The sequence below is a fragment of the Malurus melanocephalus genome, unplaced genomic scaffold, assembly GCF_030028575.1.
Source record: "Malurus melanocephalus ecotype Western Australia unplaced genomic scaffold, MMel_1.1 scaffold_166, whole genome shotgun sequence".
In the NCBI taxonomy this organism is placed as follows: domain Eukaryota; kingdom Metazoa; phylum Chordata; class Aves; order Passeriformes; family Maluridae; genus Malurus; species Malurus melanocephalus.
Genome location: NW_026623398.1, coordinates 895,317 through 921,885, shown reverse-complemented (window position 1 = coordinate 921,885; position 26,569 = coordinate 895,317). Strand labels below are relative to the sequence as shown.

The following is a 26,569-nucleotide window of genomic DNA, read 5'->3' as shown; positions in this document are numbered from 1 at the left end:
AAAAATATCAGATGTATCCCTGTGGAAAGTAAAAGTGATCCCCATGTCTTGTGAAAGGGTAGCGTAAATCAGATATGAAATGATAGTATGAAATTGTAAGGTAAAGAACATGAAGTGTTTGCTAGTATGTTACTGATTGCTCCATGGATAACTTGAGAGTTATTGAAAGTTAAATGGTTAGGTTCATTCATTTTTGTAACAGTTTGGTAATGTTTTTAGAGAAGTTGTTCTTTTGTAGAACATAGTTCACAATTTAACAGTGTATTCTGTGGCATTCTAAAAATAGATTCACTGAGAATAGTATATATGTTACCTGTAACACATCACTAAATGCATGGAGAGATTGTTTTATGGTTTGGTCATTTTTTTGGGTTTTTTTAAATCAAATGTGGAAAAAAGATCTTGGCCTTATTTGCACATTTTAGACTTGGCTTGGAGATTCTGTTTTTGGAAGAATTCCCTTTCTCTCTTCACTTTGTGTTTTCTCTCTCTCTACAGTAAAGATTGCCTGTTTTTAACAAATGGTTTTCTTTGCAAAGAGACGGAATAGATCAACCTTAATATTATGAATTCACCAAATAACAGGCATGTTCATTTTAGCACAAACATCCAATAAAAATAAATACATCTGCAGTGAACATGGTAAATTATATGCAAACTTACRCTGTAATAATAAACAGGAAACAGCAGCATCTGAGTCTTCAACTGGCTTCTCAGGAGGCTCCATGCTTCCAGCTGTGGTAGCAGCTGTGGATCTGGCTCTGGGACTCCTGCAGAAAACAACTTGACAAAGGGCTGATTACAACATGSAGTTCAGTTTCTTCTTTCCTTTTAACAGTCTTTGGTTAAGAAAAGTTTGCTCATTTCCCCGGTTTTTGGTTTTATGTCCTTCACTTCACAGGCATTGGGTTGATGTGATTATCACCATTCCTAGTGACCTGATCACAGGGACCTTGTACTGTCTATACCATTTGTGGAACATTGAAATTTGGTTTTAGCATACTGGAAAAAATTGAAAACTCTCTTTCTCTTCCTTCTGCCTCCCTATTCCCAGAGGCTGTTCARCATTTTTCTACAAAATATTGCACAGTAAAACTGTTKGGGTTTTTTTGTTTGTTTTACATGCATAGGAAACAATTTAGTAGAAAACTGAATGATACTCATCTGCAGTGAAATCTGTAGACAGACAAGAGACTCGACAAACTCTGTCAGGTGAAAAAAGTAGAAAACTTATTTTTATCACTTTTTCTTAAACATAGAAATTCTGATTTCCCAGAACCYGAGTGAGCAAAACAGTATATACCTGTGTGTTCCTAAAGCAGCTGTATGGATATGTTTACTKGTGAGTCTTTCTTTCCATCTGTGGCTTCATGGGCTGTTTTCTTGATTGCATGCTGAAGATGTAGTTAAGCTGTATCTGGCATTGATTCAGCAGAGATTTAAGCACATACTTAGAATTAAACACTTCCATTGCAGACTCTGCTTTGTGAACTCCCAGATATTTGCTTCTGCTCTCATACTATYGAGTGTCTCTGGTGAATATTCTGAGACCAGGACACTCTTTTTCATTATGGTGTATTTTTTTTCTTTCAGTCCTGCTATCTTTTTAGAAAACAGCTGTATTCTCCAACTTAATTGAATTCACAAATTAAATCCCAGTTGCCTCTGTAATTTATTGCTCAAACTCCTCTCTTTCCTCTGCTGMTTTTCTTCACATAGGATCTTACTTTTTCTCCTAAGAAAAATAGATACCATATCCTCTTCCTTCTGTCCTTTCTCCTCCACTGTCAGAGCAGCAGAAGTTTCTTGTCTACTTTCCATCTGTACCCTCTCCACTTGCCCCAGTGACCCCATGTTCTGTTCTTCCTCTTATTTCTTCCCTCCCTTATTMTCTTTCTTAACCTCTCACTGCTCTCTGGCTCTTTTCCACTTGCAATACAAGCAAGCATTTGCCTCTTAAAAATTGCAGTTTTGACCCTACTTGGTTCTTCATATCATATCTCATCGCCTATCTCTTCTTCATTCCTAAGCTCATTGAAGGCGCTGTTTATAATTACTGTCTGGAGACCCTCTTTTGTGATTSCCTCCTAGAACTCCTACACTTTGGCTTCTGTTCCTTGCCTGCAACTGCTACAGCTCTCACCAAACTCCCTGATGACAAGATCTCGGAAACAGTAGTCTATCCTCATTCTTCTTGATTTGTCAGTAGCGTTTGCTGCAGTTGACCAGACTCTTCTTTAAACTTGTATCTTCTGTTGCTCTCTGTGGCTGTGTCTTGGTAATTTTCTTCTTTCCAAGCAGTTCCGCAGCATGTTCTTCAAAGTTGTCTCCCATTTTGGAGGCATGTGAGGGGAGGTCTTGGGGCTCTGCTTTGGTTGTGATTTTAATGATCGACTCTTGTGATGTTAATGCCTTATGGGTTATTTCATACCAACAAATAAAACGAAAATGTAACAGCCAAATTTATATGTAGATAACAGATTACCTTTGTATTGAAACCTATTTCCTCACACTTCCACTTAGTGATTTGGAATCACGCAAGTGCAATTACAAAGCATCCCACTCAGCACTGCCCTAATTCTAGATATCCTGGCAACTACTCAGACCAGCACTGCCCTAATTCTAGATATCCTGGCAACTACTCAGACAAGACACATGATTATTTTTCCTCTTTCACACAGACATGTATGTTTTCTCCTTTCACACACTAGGCTCTCTGTACCCCACTAGCAGTACTCARCGCTTGCCTATGTGTGTTCCAGCTGTATGAATGACTCAAATTTTATCTCTTATTTCCTATAAGGATATAGYAAGACCTTTCCAAAAGGAATTCCACATGGCTTCATCTTAGGTGCCATGCTCTTCAACGTCTTCAYAAATGACTTSGACACAGGACTGGAAGGGATACTAAGCAAGTTTGCAAATGATACAAAACTGTGAGGAGCTGTCAACTCCATCAAAAGCAGGGAGGCCCTGCAGAGAGACACTGACAAATCAGAGAGCAGGGTGATCCCCAACTGTATGAAGTTCAACAAGGGAAAGTGCTGGATTCTGCACCTCAGATGGGGCAACTCTGGATGTACAGACAGAGTGGGGAACCAGATGCTGGGCAAGGTGGGGGATTGTCCCACTCTGCTCTGCACTGGGGCAGCCTCACCTTGAATATTGTGTGCAGTTTTGAGTACTACAATATAAGAAAGATATTAAACCATTAGAGAGCATCCAGTGGAGGGCAACAAAGATGGTGAAAGGCCTTGAGGGAAGCTGAATGAGAAGTGGCTGGGGGTCACTTGATCTGTTCAGCCTGGAGCAGAGGAGACTGAGTGGAGAACTCAGTGCAGTTACAGCTTGTGAGGGGAAGAGGAGGGGCAAGCACTGATCTCTTCTCTCTGGTGACCAGGGACAGGACCCAAGGGAATGGCCTGAAATTGTGCCAGGGGAGGTTTGGGTTGGATATCAGGAAAATGTTCTTCACCCAGAGGGTGGCTGGGCACTGGAACAGGCTCCCCAGGCTGTCACAGCACCAAGCCTGAGAGTTCAAAAAGCATTTGGACAATGCTGTCAGGCACATGGTGTGATTCTTGGGGATGGTGCTGTGCAGGGGCCRAGAGGTGGACTCAGTGATCCTTCTGAGTCCCTTCCGGCTCAGTTTATTCTGTGATTCTGTCYTCTGTTTTATGTCCTCTTAAAAATGCTAATCCTGATATATGTCTGGAATGCACTTTACTTTTTTATACCTGCATTTTAAGAATTTCTCTTTGCCATTGCCATCAACTGAGTCCTTTTTCTAATGCTCCTGTCCAYCCATTCTTCATGGAATCTCAGTGCTTCTTTTTTTCTTTTTTTCATATTGATAGTACCAAGTAATTTAATGTTATCACCACCACATCTCTAGTTTTTATTCCAACTCATGAAGTAAAAATATTACATAAAATTCTTCCAAGCTCATTCCTGATGAACTCTACTGAAAACTTGTTCTTTCATTCTCCACAGGACTTCATTGTCTCTCTGGTAGGAAGTCCTTTTCCTGTCAAATTCTTTCTTAATCCCTATTTTCTCCGGTTTAATATCAAATATCAAATGCCCAGATAGATTATATCTACCATATTTTCCTTGTTTAAAATGTCATTCTAGTTGCAATGGTGTAARTATGCAGAGAGTTCATAATCTCAAACAGATTTGTGTATTGTAGTAGGCAGATTCCTCAGGTCACCACATACTTTCATACCCCAGCAGGCCCAGCTGAATTATGTGAGCTCAGGCAAGTTTCTGCTCACTGGTGCGAACCACAGGGAGTATTCTGTTGTTCTCTAGATACCTTCTGGCCTGCCTTTACTTTTATTTGCCCTACCCCTTTCCAGATGTCATTCATGCCACATTATCACTACCAAATGCACGTCTTCTTGATCTGACATATGTAGCCATTAAGAACCTGTAAAGATATGTAAATAAAGGGAACATTAAGTGAGTAAAGCACTTACGTGCTGTATGTTTTGCATTTACTTAGTATGTAGTACTGTTTTTAATCACTTCATAAAAAGTGCTGTGGCTGATACTGAAAATTATTTCAGTAAGTGTATGCATTGACTAGCTCTAGGCACTGTAATATTATGTAAAAAGCAATCCTTTGGGTCTGAAATTCTTCATGCTTAGTTTCATTTGAAAAACTGTGTATGCATAAAAAAAATTTAGGAAATTATCCTGAATTGCTTTTGAGTTATGTGTCACAGAAAGTCAGGACAGTTTAACTGTTAACAGTAGCTACTTTTTAATCTTTAATGTAGATATGAAAACTCAGAATTCTGAAATTTAAACAATGACATCTAAGTTGGGGCTGATATTTAATGAATTCTATGGCAAAGTTTCAAAAACCTGTTTTTCATAATGACATGTAGGTAATTGAAATCATGCCTAGTAGGCATCTGGATTAAAATTATGAGCAGGATGTAATGGACCCAACCACTTTTGTAGAAACAAAATTCATTTCCATTTCTTTGTCAGACCTAATCAAGCTCTTTTTAGATTTAAGGTTTGATTCATTCTTACTGTTACTTCTAGTGAGCCAGCACCATACCTTCAAATAAGTTTTGGAATATACTCTATGTATTAAAATATAGACCTTTTCTTTGCAATTTGTTTTTGCCTGTTACTGATCCTAATTTCACATTCTATCAATCAGTTTCTCCTTCAACTGCAAAGAAACAATACATCCTTTACCCCATGGACCTTGACTACATACAAACTGGCATCTGTTCAATCCCTTTTGCATTATACAGTGTATAATTTTACATTATATCCTTCAGTGTTGAGCGAAAGGGAATGATGGGAGATCGATGAAGGCTCTTGTTCTCCTATTAAGCAGTTGAGCAACCTCCCACTGGGACTGGGGCTCTGCAGGCCTCTGAATCTGTTGTAAATCCTTTTGCAGTCACACTTTTGATTTTCACGGGATGTTTCTGGTTAGTTTAATCATATTCCTAATCAATTTAAGATAAACAATTAGAAGTTTCATTAGAATTTCATGRCTCTTAATTATCATTAAAATGAGGGAATTTAAATGGAATTCTATGCTAATAGAGCTTTAGGGCTGAAAAATGGAATCTTGATTGTGGCTTTCAGTTTTTGTAGTTTGTGGAGCCAATAGCTGCTGAGGGACACAGTTTGGTTTCTTGATTTCTTCTTGTCTCAAGGCACACCTAAATTACATTTTGCAGTGGAGCTGTAATTCTTTTGGGGCACTGGGACAGARATGCCGGTACAGAGACAGAGGGTGAAAGCTCCCTCATTCACAGTTCTTATGAGGTGGTGGGGTTGTCAGAAGTTGTCTGTGTCCTCGTGTTGCTCACTACGGTCTGGGTAGGTAGTACAAGGAAGAAAGTGATACGTTCCTCTGAATACCTCTTGAAGGCAAGGCAAGKTTTGAGCTGGCTCTTGTAACTTCAGAAGGAAATATCAAGAAAAACAATCTCCTACAAAATTGTTAACTTGGCTGCATTGCCAGTCCTTTACAACTCRTGACTTGTATTGAACATAAATAAAACTATAAATTGCTGTTCTGTGATTTAAAAGGAAAATGGATAAACCTGCTATTTTCATCTGATGTAATTTTAACTTTTCATTCAAATGTTTATTCTACATTGACTGGTTTAAACATTCAGTGTTACATTTAACCTATTTTTTGATGTAATATGGATGAATACATATTATATAGATTACGTATATATATATTTTAAAAAAACAGACCATTTTTTTTCTTTTAATTATAGGTATGTGTCCTGTGCCTTGGGATGCCCATATGAAGGAAACATTGCACCAGATAAAGTGGCAGAAGTAAGAGCGAACTTCTGGCTTGTTTTTTTAATGAATCAAAACTACATTTTAAAATGTCTATAAGTAATTTCCGCTGCTTAATCATAAAAATATCTTTAATTAATAAAATATAAGGAAAACAACCAAAAAACATAGCTAATGCTAAAACTTTGTGTATAACCTCCCTTAACCATATGTGAGAAGTCAAATGTGAGACTAATAGCCTATTTAGATTGTTACCACTCATGCAAAAAAATATTGTGTACTGTTTCCTCCAGCAAGCAGGTAAGAAAATGSTTAGGGAAATAGATTCAAGCACATACATCAGTGGACTATGGTGCATAAMAGGGTTTCCAGCACAACTTCTTGCTTTTAAATCCATTTTATGCTGGAATAAGGATACTGTGTTGTCATTGTGCTTCTGGTGACTGTCATGTGTTYGACACATGAACCAAAACTCACCCTCAGTGTGATTTCTTAAACTGATCTACCCCCTTGATGGAATAAGTTGCACCTTCCCCTCCCTGCTTCCTTTACCCATTTAGAGTAAAGGATAAGGAAGAGGATGTCTTAGTCCAGCCTTTTTTTTCCAGACTGAAACACAAGTGTWAAATTTTGCATAAAGACAAAGAGATCATCAGAGCTTAAATGGACCGTAAAAAAGAAAGTGGAGTGAAAATTCCAACAGGCTTTAGGCAGAAAGTGCTGGCCTTCCACCTAGAGATAGATTGCCATCTCTGTTACACTTAATCACCTATTTTGTTGATCTAGCAGAATATCCGAACCATTATTTTTTGATTTGTAGCACAAGCAGTTAKTCAACATTTCTCTGCTATATTATGTTCTGTGTGGGTGGTTTTCAGATCCTGTTCTCCTGCATCTTCTTCTAGTATACATTCCAGATGGAATTTGTGATAGGACTTCTCCCACAGCTGCCACATATACTCACACTCCTTAAAAAAAAAAAATAGCTAATTTGAAAGGTACTCAATATTTCTGAATTTATTTGTTTTAATATGAAGTGAGGGTTASAAGTGACACAGCTTTAGTTAGAGCAGTGCTGACATACTGCTTACTATGTTCCTCAACAGGATTCTTTCCACAAGTTGCTTGTTTGTTAACTACTCTCCTTGCACAGAAGAGCTCCTTCTCAGTTTGCCAGTGGGATTGCTATTTAATGTTCCAGACCTGCAAATTTTTACTCAAACAGCAATTTTGTTTTCTATCTTCATCCTAATAAGTGTCTACTTGCATACCTTTACAATAATGTGTATAGGTTTATGAATAAAAGATATTTCATTAAATTTATTATTTCTATCCCTGATTCAGCAAACACTGATATATATATAGAAGCATCTGATGGGTTTTATGCAAACACATGCACAGAATCAGAATTATCAAAACTACTGGCTGAATTGGTAAACTCTTCAGAGAGCTATTGCTCTGGTCATCATCATTTTGGACTGGGAGCATTTTGACTCTCTTGACTGTGACTGCTTAAGCACTTACCATTTTGTGGATTGTAAAATTCAACTTTAGGCAAATAAAGCTTGAAAGTTGTTGGAAACACTGTATAAYATCCTTCAAGGCAGTTGTGTAATTCATTATTTTCCTGTCATATGCTTGGCTGTTTTTGTCTTTCTGCCTGCCTAGTTCCCTCCTTAGCTTTCTTTTAACCTAAAGCTGCAGATTCACTTAGAGATTTTCCAGGACAAATTCTGATCAAACTACAGAAAATTTACCTGCTCCTGTTTGAATATTCTTGGATCATTGAACTTTCCCTTACAGCACAAGAACTGCAGGTCTTGCTTAAAAAAATATTTTCGTTGCTTAAAATAATTTCTAACTCAATTATGATATTTTGTATTTTATATATATATATATATATATATTTTTATATATTATTTCCAGGAGTAGGACTGTTCACATGCCTAAGGGGTTGCAGTGCTGGGTCACCAATTCCCGTTTTGATCAATGCTTGGTGTCAGGGCACCATTCCCAACGGCAGTAGCACAAGACTCATGCATAGTAAAACTGCTCAGTGGTGCAGAACACAACCCTGTTCAATCACCAAAGCTGAAAGCTCATAATCGCATCCTGATTACATTTTAAAAACAGTGTGTTCTCYTCACACCCTCATCCCAAAAATCCACATTGAAAACTTACAAAAATATAACTAATAGGCTGCCTTCTACTATTGTAGAACAGAAAATTCAGTACCAAAAACTCCCATCAGCTTCCAAGCATGTTTATTCTTCCTGAAATTAAATATAGATCTCTTTTTGAGCATCACTTTAAGGTTACAGCATGACAAGTTAACAGTGATGCTCAGCTTGTTAACAGTTTMATCTTCTCTCATCTTTCAGAACATTGTATTCAGGAAGCTGAAAGACSTAGGGACTAAGTATGAAAAAGAAGTGAATGCAATATGATTTCTTGCAGTTTATATAGTCCAAGTTGTGATTAAAATGCTCATCTAGAAAAGCTTTGAATCATGAATTAAAAAGAATGGGGTTGGAAAATGCAGTAATGTTCTCTGCACTGATCATAAAGAAAAAGTAAGGTTTGGAGTTTAACTGGATGTAATCCGCCACTAGCTGCAGATTATCCTTTTTTTTCTTTTTTCTTACAACAGTAGTCTAGTTAAAATGCCTGCCATGTWTCATGTTGATGATATTAAAATATGCTGTGAGATTAATCCCATTTGCATTCTGGTGAATATCCCTTTCTTAAAACACATGTTGAATTTATGTGTATATGAACCAGTGAGACTGCCTTTAAAGCACAGTTTTACCACATTTGCAATAGTCATAGCACTTCCAAGTCTTAAACAGGGTGATTCAGACTATTTGAAGTTTTTTTCAGCTGTTCTTTGATTTAAGTGAACAGCAATATTAATCCAGTGCTTCCGAGACTGCTGGTGCAGCACTTTGTCAGCTTCCTCAGACATGCTCACAGCAATCCCAGTGATGAAGTACTGGAATTGTTTTAACAGCAGACTGCAGTGTGACTGAAGATGTCTTGGAAAAGGGTTGTATTTTTTCATTTCTGAACAGTTAGTTTCTAGACTGGGATTCTGTTCCAGTAGAGTGGTCTTTGGGATCTTTCATACTCAATGGGGAATCCTAAAGGGGACAAACATATTGAGCAGCTGAAAATAAGGTGGAACCTTTCCAAAAGAATCCAACAAAAATAAGATGGAAAGATCCTGCATTCAATTCCTGAAGCAATATTTTCAGTGAAAACATGATTTTGTGCTTCTGAATGTGTTTCTCTCYATACAAAAGTTATGGAGCCAGACCTCAGTTCTCACTCATGTAAAGAACTCCTCAGAGACATAACTGCAGAAATATTTAGGGATCTACTTACATAAATAAGATCTATTTGTATATGGTTTTGTTTGATATTAAGAAAATTTTTAAAATGTAAGGACTAGAATGTTAATTACGTTGCAGTTTTRCTTTGTTAGTATATTAATATTTGGTTTCATGGAAAGCAAGCAAACTTGATATTGCAAAATTATTATGGACTTCGACATGTTGAAATTTCARTTTTCATTGGATTTTTTAAGTGCCAAGAGAAAGAAAAAGCAGGCTTTTTGTTAATTGTTTATTGTTTTAGTTGGCTCCATGTAATATGCAAACAAAAGGACAAGTCTTTACCCTGCACAGCTTGTAAGATGAAAAGTACATGGAGAAAAGCAAACAGCTGGGATGTCTCCAGAGGGAAGAAAATGTTAGGAAAGATCTTGACAGAAACTTAATTCTTAATGTTAAAATTGTACTTATTTGGATTCTGTGGGAGAGTCAAAAAGCAGGTTTTGCTATTCCATGTAGAGAAAATAGCAGAACTATAATTTTAAAATAAAGATCTGTGGGATGTTCTTCAGTGGCAGTTTTAAGAATGAATAGAGGGTGTCTGATAAAACCTGTACAGAAGTATTTCCTTTATGATGTATGTTCTTGACCCTATTTTATACTCTTTGATCTTGATCTCTTGGTGTTTTTCTGTTTCTAATCAGGTGTCTAAACGGCTGTACAGTATGGGCTGTTATGAAATCTCTCTGGGAGATACAATTGGTGTGGGGACTCCTGGAAGTATGAAAAAAATGTTGGAAGCTGTTATGAAAGAAATTCCTCTGAGTGCTCTTGCTGTTCACTGTCATGACACATATGGCCAGGCATTAGCCAATATCCTCACAGCTATACAGGTAACTTGTTTTCTCATTTTAGGTACACAATAATAGCATTCTTATTTTAATTCAATATGCAATTAAAAAAAAATCCCTTACAGAAATCATTAGAAGAGCAAAAAGGCACTCACTAAACTTTAGGAAAGTATTGCTCATACATCCGATTGTTGGCTGGTATTATTGCTGTTGCTTTTGCCAGGAAATGTCAAACCTTATCTATTCATTACTTTCAATTCCATACAAAATGACTAAGAAACAGTTACGTTTATTACATTTCATGGAAATTTTTTTCTGATATCTCAGATTCCAGTTTTCTTAGAAACAGCTGTATTTTGTTTTCCACTAAACTAAAATTTCTRTTTTACAGAGGTGTCTAAATATGAAATGGAACACTACATAATTACATCTCAATTTCAGATGGATAAATTTAAAATATTGGCAGTTATGTGCACAGAATTGTCTAGATAATTTTATTACTGTTGATATGTCTTCATTATTCTTTTTTGTTTATCAGTTATACCTTCCAAGTAAGATTAGCAACAACTTTATATTTTATTTAACAGCTTTCAAATCAGTGCCTAAATAAGCAGAGTAAATTTCCATTTTTTTTCAAAGAAAAAAGAAATTTTTCTACCTTATGTTGATACATTTTTCAGAATGGGACACAATGCAGAAAACAGTCTGCAAGTTCTAATGTAGATTTTGTAAAGATATAATCTTGAGAAGTATCTTAATATGCACATGCCTTCCTAAGAAGTCCTACATTTACTAAGTATTGCAGAATCAAAAGCTGTTTACAAGTTATAGTTCTTTATATACACAAATTTATATAAAAAGTTCTTTATACATACAAATATATATACTATATTACAAATATAGTTCTTTATTGTTCTATTTTATACTTAATGACATCTTCTGTTTTCTTTCAATTGAGGTAGCCATTTTGAGGGTCAAACTTTCCTTTGTCTGACTTGTTATTTTGGCAGAGCTCATATTATGTTATTTAGATATATTTGTATTAATGGTATTAGTGGTATTAGCTATAAGAAGGAAAAAGGAAAGTTTCAATATGGGAATCTGCAGGTATTTGATTAAACAGAGAATGACAAAATATGGTAAAAAATGTTCTAGCTTTTACTCACAGCATTCACTATTCACCCTTACTCACTTTTACTGTTGCAAATATGTGTGTGTCTATGTACCATGGGATAAATAAATTGCTAATTTCACAGTTAGCTTCAGTTGCAGATGCAATAGCTAAAAGCATGAAAACCCTTGAGCATGGGAGGAGTTGGCAATAAAAATACTTGAAGCATTGTTTTTCAAATCCTTCCTTAAAATAATTGCTGTCATGGTGCCTACTAAAGACTGAGCAATGGCTATGCTTTGTTAACTCCAGTATTTGTTAGGATTTTTGTCTCATGTTTACCTCTTGTTCCTATATTTTTATTTAGTTCTTAAACCAACTGTATATGAGTTAAAGGGGRAAAAAAACCTCTTAGGTGCATAATGTGCAGTTTAGGATAATTAACATGTAAATTTAAGAGAGCAAAAGACTTCAAAAGAAATTTCTATGCAACCTTCTCAGATTTCTGAGAAGCCAGCGCTGCCTGAGACCCACCAGAAAACTTCCCTCTGTGCTCAAGCTCTCCTATGGTGCATGTCTAAAGGTGCAGTGGTTTTGGCTGAGCTGAACTTGTSATAGATTTTGCCAAAAGTCCATGATGAAGCAGGCATTACACAGTCTCTCTGACTGGCTTTGTGCAGGCAGCTCTTTGGCTCACTTAAAGGAAGGTCCCCAGACTTTTGCATCCTCAAACAGGATCTGCACGTCACAACGTCCTCTCTTGTCTCTGGTCAAAAAACCAGGGCAGCTAACAGTGAATTATAGCCAAACAACATTCCTTCTAAAACAAGACAACTTTTACAGGTCAACTGTGTGGTGAAGTGCTAAAGSCAGTGGATCAGAGTGCCCAGGTCGCTTCTAGTCCCTGCTGTCAGGCTTGCCTGTGCTTTCCTTTCTGCCAAACACATAGGAGTGGCAGAGCACTGGAATAAAACCCCTCGTCTTCAACTCAGCTGCTGTTTCATAAAACAAACTCTTCTCAGACACAATTCCTTTCCCTTCCCCCTTTATGGGTCTGTGTGACCGACACGACATTTCATCAAGAGTGAAATGCATTTGGGGGGTCATAAAAATAATAGGCCAGAGTTATTGTTTGAAAACAAGTTTAAAGAACATTCAGCAGACAAATTACACTCTTCCTAAGGCATTGCAGAATACAACTGTGKGCAGAATACAATACTGTTGTATTGTATATTGCATTTCCTAAGAATTAATGAATGACAGCTGGAAAGCCACAAATCACTCTGCACTAATTCAGGCATTACTTCAACTGGAGATCTCCTAGGAGTGGAAAGAGTTGCTGGTGATTCAGTAAGTGATTTTTTATACAGATCACATTGTTTCATAAGGGATTATACTACCCAGAATATTTTCTTTCACTTGGGGCTGATCCAAAGTCATCTAGAACTGACAGGCCGTATCTGTATAAGAAATTACCAGGGCAGTAGTCTTGCAATTTAAGTATTCCATTTTATATGTGTTGTTTTAGCAAAAGGATAGGTAGTGAAAGATGGGAGAGAGAGTAGCCAACTTTTAAAGCATAAGTAATTTTTAAAATTGCTGAAGTGAATAATGCAGATAGAAAGGAAATTCACTTTCTTTTGTGAAAAGAATCTGTGCAAAAAAGTGAGGAACATGAAGCAGTGCTTCAGAACAAACTAGTAAACATTTAAAGTAGAAATGTGACGGGCTCTTGATTACATGGCTTAATATAAAACTACTGGAGTATAGAATTTACCAGAGACAAAATTCAGAGGATGGGAAGTGATGTGGAGATCTAGAGGCTATAGTATTTTGAGTAAAATTACATATGTGGGTTAGCTAATGTGACAAACACATAGCATAGCTTAAATAAGCATTAAAACATTTATAGGAAATGGTTACAGACCTCCAAGGAAGGGTAAAAAGATGGGTCAGGAAACTTCTTTCTGGAGAGGCCCTGGTAAGGTAGGCCATTGATCTGAGGAGATTTGAGTTTCATTAACATTTGACTCTCCTTGTGTGTACAGAATGGGTATGAAAGTTTTTAATGGAAGTGTTAAAGAACTCTTCTCCTGTAAAGCTTGTGTAGTTGACAGAAATAGATTTGTCTGTCTTCATAACATATTCAAACATAAGAGTATGCTGAGAGGCAAAGACGGTATTTGTGTGGCCATGATACCTGAATAAAGGATACAATCATATGGTATTTTCATAATACTTCATCAAATTCAAATCAGTATCTTAAATCATTAATATGAACTGATCCCTACACTGTGGGGATAAAATTCCAACTTAAAGAAAACAAGTATAAAACTCTAATGACTTAGAAGGACCAAAGATTTTTACCACTTTGTGTGGTCATTTCCACCTTATTGAACACAATGAGATGAATGAGATTGATTACATGCCAAATAAAACYAGTTTTTATTAGTTCTTTCTTTTTCCAGAAAATAGGAATATCGAAATAAAATCTCCAGAAAAAGAATTTAGCAAGCATTTAAACTTTCAAGGTTGAGACTGCAAAATCCAGTTTTGTGAGTACAGGTTTTTATTACAAACATTGTAATATATCCCCTTATAGAGAGTTTAAAATATTTGATAATATTTTATCAATTTCTGTAAGATCTTTGAATTTTAAAGATTAAATAAACTTGAAAGAAAAGTAAATCCAAATAAGAATGGCTGACTGCTGACCTCTTTTCTGCATCACTTAACTAATTTGATTCTAGTCTCTTGGTGTATTTTGGAGATGCTAACCAACCCGCATATTTTTGTGCATTCAGTTTACTTACGCAGTGAAAACTAAGTTCACTCAAAGGCACTCARTATTGGTCTGTTTGTTTTAACTGCCAGAATCAGGACAGGAATCTGAACATAGATGCTGAAGTTCATGGTTTATTAATTTACAAGGATCATTTTAGTACAGGAATAGGGTTCACAACAGCCCGCAGCACAAAATGGTAGAGCCTAAGTTAAGCAACTAAAAAATCCCTGACTTTAAAATTTCCTCCTCCATGATTTACAGGAACTTTCATACAAAGCCTTAGATAAGATGAATTTTCCACACAAAACTATTTCCTAGATGTAGCTGTCCATCTTGTCTTTTTTTTTTTTTTTTTTTTTTTTTCTTCTCAAATGCAGGATTTTCTTTTTATGGCTGTTGAGCTTGTTTGAAGTGCCTGTCACAAGCCCTTTCGGGTGCAGGTTAGAGGGCAGCTTCTTTGTGAAATCTCTTGTCCAGAAGCTTCTTGCTGCTAAGGATCCTCAGTGCAGGCTCTCTCTCCTTCGCTCAGCAGTGGCTTTAAACCTGAAGCTCTAGTGCTTGGCCCTTGCCTATGAATTTCCAAATAAATATATAGTCTGTAAGAACATTCTGTATTAGAAAATTCACTTAACATTTGTATCCTGAAGTCARTTCCTCCAATTTGAATTTGTCTGGAGCATTTTAGTAGATGTCCATAAGGATGAGGGCTCATCCTAGCTTATCCCAGTGAATAAYTAGTAAAGATAGAAGTCAAGCAAGTTAGAGTAGTGATAAAATAAAATACTAGTAAAATGGCACAAAGGTGTGGATAGCAATGGTGGAAGACTGAATGGGAAAAAGGCAAATGCATGTGTATAGTAGTTCCATATAAATTGTTTCTCTTGGTGATTTATTACCTTTTTACTGAATCATACATGCAAGCATGTATACAGTCACCATTAAGTCTCCTGATTTAAAAAGAAGCAACAGGATAATTTTCTTGAARTACAGTTTTATGAAACTATGTTCTAAAATGTTATAAGCATAATTCCTTTGGTTTCTTTTTCATGACATTTATGTACTGACCAAGAAGAAAAAAAAAACATCCACCACAATACCTTATCATTCTTTATTTGTAAGCAATGCTCTCTCTTTAGTTCCCTGGAAAACACAATCATCCAGAGCAATAGTGTAATACAATAAATTGACACTTTTGTTGTAAGGTGGAGAAGATAGGTAAGCAGCCATGAAACTGTGTGAAGCCTTACATTATGCTAGGTATTTCTCATGTAACAATGAATATGTGCATTTCAGCTGAGGAAGGAGTCCAGGCATATTTGTCTGTTGCTATGCAAATAAAAAAAAAAACAAAACTAATTTTGGGATTTATATAGTAACTGACAAAATAACTTGTAGGTAGTGACATGCCAAAGTTCTTGCTTCAATAATGCAATAAATGATACTGGTAATTTGGGGTTTTTTTTTCAGCAGTGTTCTGGGGCACTCACTACCTGCCAATGAAATTATTTATACCTGAACTAAATTTTAACAGAGCAAGAAATAGTCATGRCAGTTCAGTTACAATTTCAACACTGTCTTACAGACTTTTTCTGAGCTAATAGGGAAGTCCTGTATGGAATTAAGGAGGCACAGCATATAGGAATCATAGCAYCTTGCCTTGTCTTTTCCTAATGGCACATGTCACTGTACTCATGGCTCTTTTKTAATTTTTTTGTTTTAATTTTACTTGTAAAACAGAAATAAGTCTTCTCTCTTYTGTGAAATGCTAGAAAAAGAAACCAGAAGAAGATCATCAGACAAGTACAGATAGTTTTTATGAAGATTTAAAACTAATTTTTTAATTGAAATTTGAAAACAGAATAGATTTCAAATTTTGTGTAGGGTGTAATTTTAAGATTTAAAAAGCTAGGGTATATGAGTGAGAAAATGATCAAAATACATTGTTGGCTAATCAAATTATCTGAGCACTGTAACCTTCCATTTCCTTTACCCTGCACAACCTGGCATTCTGAAGGCATTATGTTGCACAATGTGAACGTTGGAAAGACTTGCTATGTGAAGCATGAACATACTTGGGCATATTGAAAAAAAGGTAATATTTTTGCATTCCCATTTTGGAAAAAACATAGAAGTGGAAAGGCTTCAGCAGACCTCACAAGTTTGCTTTTCTCTGCTATTTACAAATGTACGCCAGGAAACTACGAAGACTTAAAAGAGATCTCCATAAACTAATTTCAAGGTTCAAATAGGGAASCATTACAAAAAACCCAGCTTGACTGAGAATAGCTGTACAGAATTCAGGAAGGGCTGGTTATGCCTCAGTATTTTGCTGAAATTCATTGAGGCAATCATTGCCAGAGAAGACAAAGGATATAAAGAGCCATCAAATGCTTTGATTTTTCAAAAAACAATTTGCAACATTCTGTTGTGGAAGTTAGTATTGAGTTGTGGAGGCATGTAGTAAGTGGAAAGTTGATTAAATGGCAGGAAACAAATAGAATTATGAAACGGAATTTCTTTAAGCTGGAAAACACTCATCAGCAGAGTTGTGGRTATATTGGCCTGTGGGTTCTAGATTTTCCTGCTTAAATGAATAATTTGCAATACCATAATGCTCATGTTAAGGGCAATTGTTCTAACTTGTAGAAATTTTTATTAAAATAATTTTAGATTTCATTTGCGAGAAACAGATAGCTAGCACAATTTGTAAGTGGAAATCTGTGTAATATTCTAAAACATGCAAAAGAAAARAATTGAGATCAATCATAAGAGAATGGGAATATACACATAATTTTAGGTAAAGCAAGACACTTTATTACAGTTCTTTTAAATAAGGGTATTCCTAGAGCTTTCTACTTTTGGATTTTTCTAAGAATTAAATTACCCTGGGCAAGTACTAGGTATTTTCTAGGTTTGAAAGTATGAACAATACTTTTGAATTATTTGTTAGCAAACTAGGAGAAGTGCTGGCAATAACATAAAATTCTTTAGAAAACATAAWTTTATTTTATTTTTGTTTCTATTTCCWTTTATTTCCCCTTCCATGTGGAAATGACATAGCACTTAGCTAAAGGTAGGAATTAAAAAAGCAGATGTTGGAGATGAAGAAGTATCAGGAAAGATACCAGGAAAGAAAGTGAGTAGAATTTTTTRAGATTGAAAGCTTACAGTCAGTAAAATTCTATTTGAAAGCAGGTAAATTAGGGGGGAAAATGACAGGTGAATTATGAAAAGGTACCAGGCTACAAGGTACACAGTTTCTYCCTCTGAAGAAAACTTAAAATGCAAGTGTTTGCTTTGAGAAAGTAGAAAAACACTTGCATTTGAACAAATAATATTGCTACTGAGTGGTGAGGTAGTTAACTATTGTAAGTGAAAAAACATGCTGCACAAATGAATAAATCAGACATACATATGGGAAGAAAATGAAAACATGGGCATTCATGCTCAAAACCTGACAGACGTTTTCCAGTATTTTGTCACTCTTTTTTTTTCTTGTCTTTTTATAGGTACTGGTTTTGTGTTGTTGTCTGTAATATCAGCAAAATAAAAAAATCAAGGAAATGAGCAGGCAGCTCCACTTCTGCTCTTTTCTGATCTGTACAAAAGGATTAGCAATCCTAGTTTTGTTATTTTCTCAAAAAAGTACAAAAGAATTAGCATCTGTACTTTTATTGCTTTCGGTGCTTTTTAGAGAATGTGCATAGTATGCAATTTCTGAGGAGCTGAAAGTTTTTGACCCATATCCTTATGCTTCAGAAAAACGTGATAGTCTGAAAGTCCACAGATAAATTAATCATTACTATTATTACAAGTGTTCCAGTATTATTAGGAAAAAAAATTAAATGGTAGGCTTTGTTTCAAGATTCTTGTTGTTTAAACATTTTAGGATAGGAAGGAGAATATATTTGTTATTGTATATTGAAATAGCAGTGAGAATTCCTGAGGCAATGATTTGTTGATATACATGTACCAATAAGTAGCCCATATGTATAGTTTTGTGGGTTTTGGTTTCTATTTTAAATGAAATTAGTATATTATAAAGGATTAAAGAATAATAAAAATCTACATTGTTCTAGCTGCTTCTAATATGATGACTGGATTTCAGAAGCTTTCAGCCCTAGTTACTGAACCAACAAACCTCAAGTCTAAGTCTGTTTCAGGATATTAATCAAAGACATCCTTCATCAGGTATAGAGTATTCTCATCTTCAAATTACCTCACTAGAGCTGACTTGGAACAGTAGACACAACTTCCCTTTGGCTTACAATCAAACCTCAACAGTCTTTTAAATAYTTTTATACATTGATTTTCACATGCAAACCTACGCATCTTTCTTTATTTCTCTGCAAATTCATACATACTTGTGGCTCTAGGTTTAAATGGGATATGAAGGGAGAAATCATTGCAGCAACTATACAGATAAAATCTGAAGTGGTTTTAGTTTTCTATCTTAAAAGTGAAGATAATTTCTGTACAAATAGTATTGAGGCTGTGTATTTATAAAAAAATATTGATTTGGCCCAAATATTCTCTGCTCTTTTTTTCTGTACTTGTGTCTTCCTTGCATATGCCTATGTTTTTTTCTTGGAATGTTCTTTTATTGTATCTTTCCTAATCACATCTTAAATGCTTTAATTTTTGAGTACCCCATCCTGTAAGCACCACTGATTTGCACGTTTCATTTTTCAATGTCAGTGGTACATTCCAGTTTAAGCTTCATGGATTATTTTCTGATTCATTAAATCTAGAACCATTAAAGCTATGTTGATTTGGTTGATCAGTATCTAAAATACATTCTTGTATTGTTTTCATTACTGTGCACCTTTCTCCTCTTGTGAATGCACTTCTTCCATGCAAAAATAAACAGATTCAGAGAATTTACATTTAATTATTTTCTGGTCTTCATCAGATTCTGTTCTTCTGATTCTTTTGTTGTCATATCTGGAGYAATAGTTTGCAAAAGGGAAAGGAATTAGTGTTAATAGACTATGAGATGACAATTTTGKTTTTTTCACCTTTCTCCAGTTTATAAGAAGCTTACAAAATAGTGCTTGCAAACAAGGCTCACACAAAATATCATAAAATACAGTTTAGATATAAAATTAGCAGATTATAGTGCTTTTTAGGGCAATAGTCCACACTACCTGTTAATGTCTACCTCCCTTTCACTTTGTTCTTCTTTGTAATGCCTTTTTGCCATTATTTGCCTCTGTCAGTGCTTAAGCAGAGTAAATATCCTCATGGCAGCTCACTGCCAAGAGGAAAGAATGATGTGAACAGATACCGTGCTCCTGCATTCACCTAATCCTAATGTTTTCCCTGGCACTTACGTTCATTTTTTTCTCTCTTTCAATATTTTCCTAGTCATTGTTTCATAGTTGTAAGTCCACATGGCCAGAGCAATAGTCCTTTTACAGACCTCCTTTTATCATCCCAACTGTGTCTTGTTTAACTTGACTGTTTAAATGGTAAGAGTCAGCATCATCCACTTCTGAGGTGGACTGGGCAGTAATCCAGCTCTTTCTGTTAGAGACAGACATTCATTTTTTGGACTAGAAACAAATTACTTCCAAATGCTGGAAATGTAAGAAGGCTTTTCAAAAYAAAAAAAGAGTTTCAGGTGTTTATAGAACAAATTAGTATAAAATAGTTTTCAAAATGCTAAGCCACATTTAAAATAAATATTTAGTACTTTTAGAAGCTGTGAAAATACAGCACTAAAAAACTGAAATCACTGATCTTTAGCATGCGTTGAAAGTATGCTAAGGGCACACTGGTGTCAAATTCCCCATGCATATTTCTATTGTGCTTTGACTGAATTGCATGCATAATACTAGTAAATAGTATTTTGGGGTSCTTTTTTACATGATCGATAATGACTGGCTGTGGTTTTAATGAGATGACTGCCTGTAGCAATCAGAAATTGAACTGATAACTGTTATTTTACCACAGTATTTGATTCAATTCCTAAAAATCAAAGTCTTGATTATCTAGATGACTGAAAAATAAAGAATTTTCATTGGTCTGCCTTATGCAGCATTACATGAGCACTGTCATTCACAGAAAGACAAGCTAGTTCTCTGCAGTTATTGCTTGTCCCTCTTAGTTTTATGGTGTCTTGCTTGTCTCTCCCACATCTTCCAGCTTCCACAACAAGTCAAATGGGATTTCCACAAGTAAATATCCTACACAACTGGCTCATCTCAGAACTGCTCCATCCTTGCAAGCCCATCCCATTCTCCCTTCTCAGCACCGCTACCACAGTGTGCGTTTCTTCCTCAGCTGCCATGGTAATTTTAGAGATGAGCTCGTATGTCTGAATAGGGTTTGCCTTCTACAGTTTCTGAATCTCTCCTTTAAAGGGTTGCCATGCTCAGCACCTCCTGGATTCTCTGACACTATGGCAAATTGCTATGTGAAGCTGGCATCCTGAAAATCAAGTTCTTAACCCTCCAAAAATCTGGATGATAAATCTGGACTACTATGAACAATCCCTAATGGTGCTAGTTCCCAGATTGTGCCAGAAATTGCTTTGCTCTGTCTGCCCTGAGGCAAAATTGTGCCAAGGATTGGGCAAGAGTTACATACAGTGGACAATTGAATTCCAGTCCTGATGCCATTTAGGTTTTTGSTCATATATATATAGAGCACAACAARAGAGCACAACTTCCTGTGCATTAGCCACACAAAAGAGAGATTTTTGCTCTCATTCCTAGTAGCATTTTTAGTGTTCCCCAAGTGGCATACCATAATGACATTTAAGGATGTCTCTGGAGATGAGATTTCTGAGGTTCTGGTCAGCTCTGAGTGTGCTGCTGATGTTCCTGGGGATTTGAACTTACATGCTAGGCGTTAAAATGTTATGTGAAGCAGTGGCAGAAATGACATCCAATATTTCAATATAATTTTAAAAAKAATTGTGAAAGAAAAATTTCAAAAGTTTGGTGAAGATACACTTATTTTAAGTAACTTTAAAACCAGGTTTTCATTCAGAATTAATTCCTCATTTAATTTGCATGGTGTTTTGAAAATAAATTATTTCTGTAAGAGATGCTTGACTTGTTTTTAGAAGTTCTCCCTATAATCCTATTGTACTTTAATCTGTGCACATCAGCTAGCAGAAGACAAATGGCTTTTAGAAATGTTTGTTTTTTCTACTTGATGGGAACAACTCCCTCTCCCTTTTTATGTTAAAGTTTAATAGCAACTGTCAAAAAAGGACAGAATCACTACAATGCTTCCYTCTTGGAAATTATTGTTTCTTTTCATGACTTTTCACTGTTTATGAGTTTGTGTATTCTAGTTTTTGCCTGGAAAGGAGGATATTGCACGGAACCTGAATTTCAGACCTAAGCAAGGGTCAGAGGAGTTTGCCATGGCAGGAACAGACTTGGGAAATGACAAATCCCAGGGTCTCCAGTAGGGAAGTATAGTGTTTACAGGATGATGCTTCCTTCCTTTCTGGGCAGCTCTACAGACAGCTGTGCTGAGGGGGTGGAACTAAACCTCKGGCCATTCTTGCATATTTACAGCTCCTCAGAAAGAATTTTATTATCATCCAGCAAACAACAAAGGAGGGAGATTTAATTCCTATTGCTGAGATGAATCAGGTGGTGTTAAGCTCGTAGAGTGTTTTCTAAGATAAATTAAACTGCAAAAAATCCATAGATAACTGTGACCAAGCAGGCTGAAGTTCTGAACTCACTCCAAATGAGTGTGTTGGGTGGATCTTTGTAGCTATGGGAGAACAAGTGAGTATTTGCATAAGTGGAATAAATTGAAGATGACTCTTCAGCTGAGACAGAAACCAAAGCTTATGTAGTACTTAAAGTATGACAATCATTTTTTCTTTTTGTGCTGTGAAGAAGCAACACTGAAACAGTCTCCTGGGTCAAATAATTTGTTGTTTATCTTTTTTTCTTTTCTTCTGAAATATTGTACTATGAATTGAAACAGCCAGGCATTCAGAAATGAAATCTTTTTAATAATTTTTAAACATAAGTGAATGATAGTTTTGTACACTCCRTAATTTTCCCTTTCATGTTTGCCTGTTTAATTTTTTTCTTCTTTGTTGTTTAGTGCAAGTGATATGTGGTCAGATTGCCAGAGGCAAATGATGTCATTTGCTTAACAGAGTCCATTCAAATGCATAAACACTTACAGAAAGAAAGATTTTTTTTCTCTGATCAGTGTTCATAGCAGTTAAATTTTGCTTGCACTGAGAGTTGCAACAATAGGCAAGAATTTGTAATTTGATGTCATATCTTTTCCTCTAAAGAATAAATAAAGTAAACAAAACAAGAGTAGATTGAGCAGGGCAATATAACATGCATCTATAGCCAAAGGTAACATTCTAAGTTGAATGCCTTTTTAAACAAAAGAAGTTTTCTGGCTTTACTGCTGGCYGGTGCATTGGACAGACAATTGAAAATGTATTTTTATAAAAAGGAATTTTCACCAGAATAAGAGAAAAATATTAGCTAGATATTTTACATTTTGTGGCTCCCCACCTTAATGCTAACACTTAATTTGTCAGCGTATTTGAAGGGAGACAATGTAACGTGGTAAGGTACTGTAATGTGATGAACATTACCAAACTGATCCAATTATAATGGAACAGTAAAAGATGAGAAACTGTCACAAAAAAAAAAAAAAGTCACTCACATTATAATAGAAATTGTGCTGAAAAATTTATTTGAAATAAAAATTCATTCTGCCTAGGGTGGCCAAAAGGATGCTCTTTTTGATTGCATCATCTCTGCCCATGTTACTGTAATTATTAACTGTATAATCCCATCCTGGTATTCTACTTAAGACACTGTATTTTTTGCACAAAATGTAAAGTACTACTTCCTTGAAATTATACAGATGAATGACTAAAACATATATTTCATAGCTCTTAMAGGGAGGTTGCTCCTTGGTTCTGAATCTTTGCAGTAGGTGCTAGGTTTTCCAATAACACCTTAGCGGTCCCATTTGTTAAATACATTTGTCTGAGTCTTGAATRAAATAAGGATGTGCAGAGCCGTTTGCAAATTCACAGGCTATTTAGTGAGAATGAATTCGAAGAAAAAAAATAACAATAGAAGTATTTTTTTCTTGTTAAAAAAATACAAAGGGAATCATCAAATTGCAAGCAAACAGAAATATCTAGAACTTCATTATACCATCATGTGTACAGTAATTTTTCTATGATTTTTATTTTACTAATTGGGAAACTTGTCGTTGGTTTCTCTAGAGAGTGAGGTGTACAAGAAAGAATACATTTGGTTTTGGTTTGGGGTTTTGTTTTATGGTATTTAATGGTGTGTTTTTTACCCTTGCAATGATTTTCAAAGCACAAATACCAGTGAAGAAAAAAAAAAAAAAAGAAGCAGGATAGCTGCTGTAAATATTTTGCAAAATGTCCATCTGAAGCCCCTCAACCTCTGGTAATTAGAGGCCATACTGTGGAGACTGACAGGGTAAATTACCAGTTAATGTTTACACAACAAAACATTTGCCCAGTACAATATGCTACACTGATGTTACTGAAACCAGAGTCCGGAAATGTACAGTGGAAACAAGATGTGGTACTTTTCTTGTGCCAACATAAACAGCAATTACAGCACAGTGTGAGAGAAGTCATAAGAAATACTACTGCATATCAGTAGTTCAACAAAGTCAGCACTTTTGTGTAATTGCAGGGGRAAAGGGCTGAAAAACATTACAGATCTCAGCAAGAAATGGCCCTTTATACTTTTAAACTGATCCTTGATAAAACAATGCCGGGGTCATGAGAAGGCTACTCTGCCAATTTTGCTTCACTGTGGGATCCATTGACATCTGGCTGAGCTGCGGAAGCTGGAAAACTTCTTTAATATTCTCTTGACAGTAAAGTGGACATGTGGAAAACATTCTAATCTGTTAATCTTTGGTGCTCCTGAAGAAAAAGGACATTTGGATTTATACTTTGTGATGATAAATATTGTCTCCAGTCTAGCTGTAAATAAGTTAAAACCATTTGAATGGAGGATGCCGTTCTTATTTTCCAAATATTGGGGAAGATGGATGTGCACCTGTRCAACCCAGATGATATAACAAATGCCAGGAGTTTTTTTCTAAGGATAGTTTAGCATACATCTTGGAAATCCACTTTCTTTATGCWGAGTATGGTTTGTCAATGAATATTGGCGAGCAGAGTCTCTGAACTTCCGTATATCCTATGTACTAAAGTGGAATAAAGTATTGTTTCACTCTGGAGATTCTGAAAATAGAATTAAGAGAGATTTGAAATAATAGTTATGTCTGAATAAAAAGCGCAGGCTTTATTTAACAGCATTAACTGTACAAAATATTTTTGGTTGACTTTAGGTCTAATATGGASTGATAGTGAATGAGGGAGATATACATCTATTCAGCTTGAGTAGGATGTACAATTCTTCATTTCTATTGTGAGATTTATCTCCAGAAATAATAAAAGGAATCTCTCACACTGGAAAATAACTGCTATAAAAATGTATTATGTATTCCAACTATAAAGCATCTATTATGTATATTAATATAAAATGCAAAAATACTATGGCTTAAGTAAAAACCAAACTGGAATTCAAAATTCTACATATGCTTGTAGTACACTCTAAAATATTCTGAACAATTGTAACAATTCATGAAGATAGCACTTTCATACACTTGAAGAAAATTGAAGTGATCTTCCAGTTCTAAATAACAAATCACACCATTGTAGCACATGTACCCTGCTGAAAACTTGTGACTTCAAAAACTTCAGGTGTCTTCTTTTTAAGAATAAGCCATTTCAAGGATTAGCAGAGCTGTTCCTTTTTAATTTTCTCCCAACTGTCCTCAAGGATAAACCCCATAACAACAGTTAAAAATAAAAGCAGACATTTGTTCTCTGATGCAGTCAGATTGCTTTCTTTCTGGGAAGGGATTTAACATTGGAAGGAAAATGTTGTAATACTTACAACCGTAACCCAAGCAACTTTGTGGAAAGCRTAGGTGCTGACATCAGAGCAAAAGCCATAGAAACATAAGGTAGGAGTAGTCAWTTACTTAAACTGTAATGTGCAACAGATCATGTTAATGCCATCATGGTTGGGATAGTAGCAAAAACCTGTGGCACAAGGTTGTTGTTCTGGTATGTGGCAGAGACAAGGGAGACATACCAACCAATCCCTTGTTTTCTATATCATCTCATCCAGAAAAAGCRRGTATAGGCCTGGTGACAAGGTGTGWGTGGGAAGAGTACTAAAAACCACTAATATCTGAAAAGGTCTTCTCAGTCTAAATGTGGAGGCTTGTTATAGTTGAGATAGGAAGCACTGGGTGAAACTGAATTTGTTGTGGAAGAAATTGTCCTTGTAGTAGAAATAATGGGCATCAACCTTAGTGTCCAACAACTTAAATTGAGGTCTCACCTTTGTGTCTTATATGCCCTTGGAGARAGCTAAACAGAGGAAGGCAGAGAAGAGGTTGATCTTAGCATACATTTTCAGATACCCAAAGAATCCATTAGAATTCCCGATATCATGATGGGGTTCTTCCACCCATGTTGGTCCATTGAGATTTCCGAGCTCCAAGCCAAGGAGCCAGCAGTGGTTTTCAGACTGTGAGGACCACACATATGGTATGGGTGATCAACCCTGGCCCTGATACTTCTGTAGAACTCCACAGCACATCTCCAGATGAGCCCTGGGGGCATGCAGGAGGTTCCCATTTTTGCTTCGAGTCGGGTGGTTGTGATTTTAGAGATAATGTGAAACAATAGAATGAAAGTCAAAACAAAGTGGTTTTCATGGATGGGTGATGTTCCCGACTCAAGGGGAGGCAGGTGTGTGAAGTCTCAGGCWGAATTGAAGTCAGGTGGGATTTTAAATGCTGTTACCATTTTGTTCCTTTCGATGCCCTGATGCTGATGTACTATAATGCTACTATGGGATGAAAATAGTTCTGCTCTACTTTCTCTGTGTTTTTATAAATGCTGTCATTGCTACAAATTTATTTTAAAACAATAGATGTTTTCTGCCACCCATCCATTTTGCTTGTTCACATTGGTGCAAAGAATGGTGCTTCTACTTCATCCATAATGCTGCAAATATTCTGCTTATATGCAGTGRGGGAAACTACACCTCCAGGAACAACTTGGTCACCCAGCTTAAGCTGCAAAGTGACTCAACATAAATTGGTCTTCCAG

General features: G+C 35.9%; 1 protein-coding gene across 1 annotated transcript in view; it reads left to right on the top strand.

Moving 5' to 3' along the window:
- HMGCLL1 (3-hydroxymethyl-3-methylglutaryl-CoA lyase like 1) overlaps positions 1 to 26,569 on the top strand; it is a 75,212-nt gene that overhangs the window by 32,334 nt on the left and 16,309 nt on the right. Inside the window, exons 6-7 of the mRNA XM_057372210.1 lie at positions 6,267 to 6,330; positions 10,331 to 10,519. Coding sequence (XP_057228193.1) covers positions 6,267 to 6,330; positions 10,331 to 10,519 — 253 coding nt within the window. The remainder of the gene's footprint in view (positions 1 to 6,266; positions 6,331 to 10,330; positions 10,520 to 26,569) is intronic.